We start from the raw sequence: 7,416 nt of genomic DNA on the forward strand, positions 1-7,416 counted from the left end.
CTTCAATTCTAGTTTTTAACAGGAAAGTCTGAGCTCAAATACAGTGAAAGTCAATGAGAGTTTGGTTAGTTGCACTCTGCAGGCTGGAGGGATTCAGGAAGGCCTATTGAAGACACAGCGAGTAAAAGATGATAGAACGATCTGTATTTTGTTTTATGAACTGTGTAAAAAAAGTAAGGTTTGTGGGAAAGAGCTTATGTGCAAAATGCCTAAAAAGCACTCTGAATTTAATGTGTGACATCATCAACATCATCATCCATAAATCATGAACCATGACTGTATAAAATCCATCAGGGATATCAAAATGTCAGTTCAGTCATGTACAGTCTAACGTCCTGAAACTCGTTTAAATTTTGAACGATGTTTCTGTCACAAAGTCTTCCTGATCTGCAGAGATCCAAAAAGGAAGTGCTTCTCTCACCCATATTCCTCAAATGCCAAACGTTTTGTTGTACTTTTTCCAAAGCTGCATGAGAAGTGGCACAATTAAATCATGACAAAAGCAAAAAGACAACAAACTGCAAAAAGGCGCCTATAATTATGGCTGACGTGTCCGATAAGTCATAATTACGACTCAGCTGTCTCACGATCCTCTAGATCACGATGATGCGATAGTTGTAAGTCAAGATTATTATGTACAGGATCATTTTAGACAGAAATAAGCTTCAGCAAGTTTTCCAATGCGTAAACTTACCGTCTAGTGTTTCTTTCTCGGAGTCAGAGTCCCAGCTGAGGGAGGAGGGAAAGGCTGAAGTCTTGAATCTCTCCTGGGCAGCAGGCTGAGAGTCCTCGCTCTGCTCGGACCTCTCCTCTCCGGCTTGGTCCCACGGGCTTTGTCCAGACGTCGGTCCACCTCCCGGGTTTGAAGAACACGACGTCTTGTTGGTAAAATAAAACGAAATGAATAGTTCTAACTTCTATTGATAAGCATCAGTTTGACAAACTATTGGTGGTGATGAAGGTTTTACTCTCAACCAGTCGTAACACTGAGGCCCCATTAGACCTTTTGACCCAAGGGCAGCAGCAGGATATGTGGCCGTTACAATGAAAATTATGAACTGATTAAACTGAAAGTTAGACAACACACCAATAATCAAACAACCAAATATATTTCATTCAGTTAGTAAATTCAAATCATAATTTCTTTATATTTTATATATTTTTGTCTATCCAGCCATCCATTATCTTTACCCGCTTCTTCCTTTTCGGGTCACAGGGGGTCACTGGTGCTCATAATTTTTTGCATTTATCATAATTTATGCTGTATAAGTTGCAGTTTTTTGCATAATTTAGCATGCCTGCGACATACACTGAAGCAATGTATTTATGTTTTTTTTTTCCCCCACATTTATAAACCAATTTTTGGCTGAGATCTGACGATTTCATTCATCCTGACATGGAAAATATTGAACACTACCATTTTCAGCCACTAGAGGGCCCTTGACTAATATGGAAAGGCGCGTTTCATTAATAGGTAAAAGTGGCTATTAATGAGACGTTTGGCTTGCCATACAGGTCAACTTCGTCTTGCTCCGGAACTCCTGGAGCAAACGTCAAATCAGCTGCATTTCAACGCGCAGACCAGGAGAAATGCAGCTGATTTGACCGACAAAGTGCATTTATCAAGAAAAAGTTCAACTGAGACACACCTTGACTATAATTTTGAGCAACAAATAATTGTTTTTAGGTGGTTATCTTGTAAGAAATGCACAACAAGTCCTCCCGTGCACACTCCCGCGGCAGCCATTTGGCAGCCCATGGAGTTTTGCCACAACACCGGCCCACATGTCTGGGTGACGCGTAATAGATCTAACATATACGGTGAAGCGACGTATTTATGTTTTTTTTTTTCCATTTTATTAGACGTATTTGGACTGATGCGACTTATACGGCAGCAAGTTTGGTAATTTATATATGTGCAAACAAGTTGTGGGAGTAAAATATATAAAACTTTTTAGACATTTTAAAAGTTGGAGCACATCAGCTGAACGTTCCAAGAAAAAAAATCTTCAAAACCCAGAAGAACTTTTTTCTTCTGCTTATGGCTACTCCCTTCTTCAGGGGTCACCACAGTGAACTAAGTCACATGAAGACTTGGCGATTGTTTTTACACCAGATGTCCTTCCTGACACAACCACAAACCACTGGGCTACCACAGTCCTCTGTGTAGAGCAGAGAGCTGCTGTCTTGGGCCACCTAGATGGTGGAGGTTAAAGGCCTTGCTCAAGGGCCCAGAGTGGGGCAAATGAGGGTGGAGGCAGGTGTGGGTGTTTCAACTTTCTCACCCACAGTTTGATGTTGTCGATACCGGGAGTCAAACCGGCGACCTTCCGATCACAGGCCTACCTTCTCTAACCTCTGCACCACCACTCCCCCTAGAAAAATTAATCTATAATTGTGTTAAAACAGATTAAAAAATGCTAGTTCGGACACGAAAAGTCAATTTTTCTGACCAGTTTCCATTTTGAATGTTTCTTCTGTGAGGTGTGGCTGCAGAGCTGCAAAACGTTTTTTTTTTTTTTTTTATCCGTTTTGCCAAAATTCCACTCAATGATATATATTTTTAGCAGTATTTGATCATCTTGTTTACGTTGTGTGATGCAGAGCTACCAAACGTCATAGCTAGGCCTGTCACGATAACAAATTTTGCTGGGCGATTAATTGTCTCATAAATTATTGCGATAAACGATAATATTGTTTGAAATTTGACAATAATTAATAACTACTGTCAAATTTAAGAAGAAATGTTTGTTGTTTTGAGTGTAGTGCCGTTTTTTGACCACTGGATGGTAGTATAGGACTTTTTGAACCGAAGGATGGATAGTGAGGGAGTGAGTAACGTGCCTCTTTAAGAAAAATGGGAGGGAGGCCCCTTGATGTGACATGGGCTGTCTCTCGTTCCTTTTTTCGGTTCTTATAATGGCGGACGCTCGGTGTGGTTTGAGCTCTTTAGCATAACATTTTTCACACAAAGATTTTAATTATAAAATCAGTAAACAAGTTCTCATCTTCCTTTTCAGAGAAATCAAGTTTTTGCACAAAGGCACGGGTTTCAACCGTGAATTTTGGAGCTTTGACAAGACAGAGGTTTTTTCCCACCCGAGGTTGGCCTGTTAGCTTAGCTCGTAGCTTAGCTTCTCAACTTAGCTGCTTTTAAAGATCAACAAAACATGATTTTGGACGGTTTAAATTAATTTTAAAGAGAAAAGAGAAAGGGAGGAGTCAGTGAAGAGCACCAGAGTTGAGCCTTTTGTCATCCAGTGTCTTCAGTAGAAAGAGAGAGACACGAAGAAACGATAAAGCCGATAAATTAAAATGAAATCGATAATTTTCATTTATCATGTGATTGATTTATTGTTTATTGCGACAGGCCTAGTCATAGCGCTCTATTCCTGATCGAGCCACACGTTTAGATATAACTGTTGTCTTTTTTTTCTTTTTTCCTAATTCTGTACGATGAGACATTGGGTGACATTTTAGGCGTTTGTTTAATTAACGTGGGAGTTTTCTTCCAAACCCCAATACAGACAAAGTTTGGACGTATGGTAAAACGTAAATAAAGGCAGAATGCAATGATTTGCAAATTCCAAACCCCCATGTTTTATTTGCACTGGAACATAGTGATCATATCAAATGTTTAATGTAAAAATGTGAATATTTCTAGGGAGAAATAAGATGATTTTTAAACTTTGCAGCAGCAACACCTCCAAACATTCTGAACAGGAGCAACAAAAGGCTGGATATGATACGAAGCAGCATTTCACAATGATCGGGTTGAACTGGCGACACATCAGTAAGACGACTGGGAATAAACAGCATTTGAGACAAACTGAATCTCTCAGAAGTAAAGATAGGCAGAGGTTCACCAGTCTGAGAAAACCTGCATCTAAAAACAGTGGTTCCCAACCATGGTCCTTGAGGAACACCATCCTGCATATTATAGTTGTTTCTCTACTCCAACACACCTGATTCAATGATTCTTCCTTAAGTTCAGCAGAAGCCTGTTAATCACCCTTTCATTCAAATCAGGTGGGTTGGAGCAGAGAAACAACTGAAACAAGTAGAATGGTGTTCCTCAGGGACCAGTGTTGAGAACCACTGGAAACAGTGACAAATCTATAAAGTCTGTAAAGTTAGCCGTGCTCTCCACACTTAGCTATTAAACATGTAGCATACAAAGAATAAGCTATATGCTCAGTTAAAATGGTCCGAGAAAAAGTGGAAAACTGTTCTGTGGTCAGACAAATCAGACAAATCTAAATTAAAAAGTTCACGTTTCTTTTGTCATTTACATCGCATGTGGTACATGAGGTGGAATGAAATTATGTACACAGGGTCCTAGTTACACCCAAAAATAGCAAAAATATAAAGTATAAAAAAACAACAGTATACAAGGATCGTACACTGATATACGCTAAAAGAAAGCTAAACAATACGCTAAAGATCTAAGGTATGTGCTACACACTAATAATGTAAAATAATACGGTATATTAAACAGCAGCCCGAAGTTAGCATGGACGCTACGTCCTAAAGAGGAAAGGGATCATCAAGCCTCTTATGAATGAATAGTTCAAAAGCCTACCTCTCTGATGGTATAGGGGTGCATTAGTGTCTGTGGCACGGGCAGCTTACACATCTAGAAAGGCGCACTGAATGCAGAAATGTACGTACAGGTTTTAGAAGAGCAAACGCTCCCACCTAGATACTGTCTGTTTCAGGGAAGGCCTTGCATATTTCAGCAAGGCGATGCTAAACCACAAACTGCATCCATTACATTGACTCATCGTAGAAGAGTCCAGGTGCTGAACTGACCTGCCTGCAGTCCAGACCTCTCACTAACTGAAAACTCGAGATCCATTTGATACAAAACGTCCGGTGAAGACGACCCAGGACTGTTGAACAGCTAGAATCAGACAAGAACGGGGCAACGTTCCCCTCCAACACCTCCAGCAGCTGCTCTCCTCACTTCCTCCACATTAACTGACCCCGTCCCAACGTTTTTGACGTGTTGCTGCCATCAAAGTCAAAATTAACTTTTTGTCCCCACAGAAAGAAGGTCAAATGTTTTAGTTGAAACATTTGACGTGTTTACAGTGTTCCACGGTGAATAAAATACAGGTTTGCACATCACGGCCCTCTGTTTTTATTGTGTGAATGTTCAGGAAGCACTCGCGCTGTAGGGATCCAGTTGTCTTCTGTACGTTTTTCAGCATCTTTATCGTTACACAAGTTTTGTGCCATTTCTACAAATCGTATATTAAACCCTTCAGCTCTTTCAGGACAATCCTGCTATGACTTTTGGTATTGGTGCAACTTCAGCTTTTGAAATATTTTAGCCTTTTCTGACACTTTTTTTGTCTCAGAAATTGAATTGAGCTCATTTTACATCCTTCAAATCTTTAGATCCGTTTACGACCTTTTACTGCTCCTTTCACATTTTGTTCTGCTTCAGCTTCTTTCAGCTTCCTTCTGCAAATGAAAAAATAAATCAGCTACTTTCAGTCTGCTATATTCTGCTAAATACATTTTTTTGTGCTTCTTCTAACTTCTTTCGGCTAATTTCAGCTTGTTATGCTCCTTTCAGCTAATTTCTGCAAGTTTCTGCTATTTCAGCTACTTTTTGCTGTTTTCAGCTAATTCCACATTTTTTAGCTCCTTGCCTTTTTAGCTACTTTTTGCTCATTTCAGCTTCTTTTTTAGCTAATTTCCTAATTTCTGTGCTCATTTCTGCTTCTTTAAGTCAAATTCAGCAAATGTGTCGTCTTTCTGCTTTCTTCTGCCATCTTAGGCTCGTTCTTCCATTTCAGCTACATTTCAGCATGTTTTTAGCTCATTTCAGCTGTTTTTCAGCAAGTTCTTCAGCAATATGCATGCACTCTGCATTTTCGCAGGAAATTTAATTTCTCTGGTTTACATTGTACACAACCTTCGAGCGTTTCCAGCAGTGGGGCTGTCAGCCGAAGCACCGTGTTAGATGTTAGTGTGATCCATGGCAGAGAGCAGCACTTATTAGAGAGGAATATCTCACCCCCAAGTCGCAGGCGAAGAAGGTGGGGTTGGCCGGATCTTGATCTGAGCAGACGGGTGGGGACCCATAGCTGGTCCCTGGGGTTCTGAGTTGCCCATCTGGCTCCATGCTCCCCCCCAGAGAACAGTATGGAGACCCACTGGTGACCAGGCTGCCCTACATTGTGTCTCCTCTTCCTCTGGAAACACACATGAAGTGACAGTGAAGTTTTCCCACATCCTGCTGCAGTGACATCTACAAACAGGAGTCATAATAAAGAAACCTGGAAGGAGATCATGTAAACTGCAGGCTCTGTCCAGGTTGGGCTGCTCTTGTTTCAGGGCTGTCTGACCTATTTTCACGACATGTCTCGGATGGTTACATAAAAAAGTGGCCTTTAAATTCAGGCCCGTCTCCTCCTGCTGCCCCTGTGGAAAGCAGGAAAATGCCCGGCTGGATGAAGGTGTCCCCCCCCCCCCGGGGTTAGCTCCTCCGAGCCCCCCCACCTCAGAGGACGTGGCTGACATCGACCTAGCCGCTGTCAGATGATTAGGGGAACACATCCATGCTGTGCTTTTCACCCTGAACCGCTGCTCTTTTTCAAGAAGTACTCACTGATCGGCCTGGAGGGGAGAGCGGCTCGGTGAGGAGGCTCCGGCCGCTTAGCTCGTCATGGCTTCGGGACGGGGCTGAAGCTGTAAGCCGCTCTGCTACGAGGCTCGGACGGAGAAAGTGGCTCCCTTATTATTATTTTCTTTCAAGCCCGGACTCTCAGGTCTGCTTCGCTGGGTTCACTCGGAGGCGCCAGGCGGAGGACTCCATGTTGTTCGGCTCTCAGTCAGGCGCGCCACGGCGGCGTACGTAACGTCAACCGCCGGGGAGGGGAAGACTTTGACCGACCCACCGGCCTAAAGTTTAATTACTACAACTTTGTTTGTTTCGAGCCCGCCTTTATTTAGTTCACCAAGTTACTTGTCTTGTTTAAAGCGCACATCTTACTATGTCTTATTTATTTTCCTTGTGAAAAATACACAATTTTTTTTAAATAGATTTAAAGAGATAAGGTTTCTCCATTTTGGATCTTCTTTGAGCAGATTCTTATCAGCTGGACCAGTTTAGTCCAAATTGTATAATTTACCCCTGTATATGAAAGTGTTATAAATCACTTGTTAGTGTTGTATAACACAATTTAAGCCCTGTTGACTTTATAATGAATATGGTTGTTTTTGTTTTCTATGAATCCCTGTAAAAAAAAAAAAAAAAACTCCGGATAGTTAAACGGTTATTTGGCTCCCCCTAGTGGTCACATGATGTTTTACATGTATTTAAAACTAATACAGTAATTGTTTTACTTTATTGAACAAAGAACATGCATGTGTTATAATTTCTACACACACACGTGTATGTGT

At 41.3% G+C, this 7,416-nt stretch overlaps 1 protein-coding gene across 1 annotated transcript in view; it reads right to left on the reverse strand.

Moving 5' to 3' along the window:
- The window catches only part of LOC119421992 (protein Wiz), a 23,535-nt gene extending 17,342 nt beyond the window's left edge, over positions 1-6,193 (reverse strand). The window contains exons 1-2 of the mRNA XM_037689344.1: positions 6,029-6,193; positions 695-878 (exon numbers count right to left, since the gene is read on the reverse strand). Coding sequence (XP_037545272.1) covers positions 695-878; positions 6,029-6,136 — 292 coding nt within the window. The 5' untranslated portion in view covers positions 6,137-6,193. The remainder of the gene's footprint in view (positions 1-694; positions 879-6,028) is intronic.
- Positions 6,194-7,416: the final 1,223 nt, after the last annotated feature.

The sequence above is a fragment of the Nematolebias whitei genome, chromosome 15, assembly GCF_014905685.2.
Source record: "Nematolebias whitei isolate Nwh7 chromosome 15, NemWhi1, whole genome shotgun sequence".
Classification (NCBI taxonomy): Eukaryota; Metazoa; Chordata; class Actinopteri; order Cyprinodontiformes; family Rivulidae; genus Nematolebias; species Nematolebias whitei.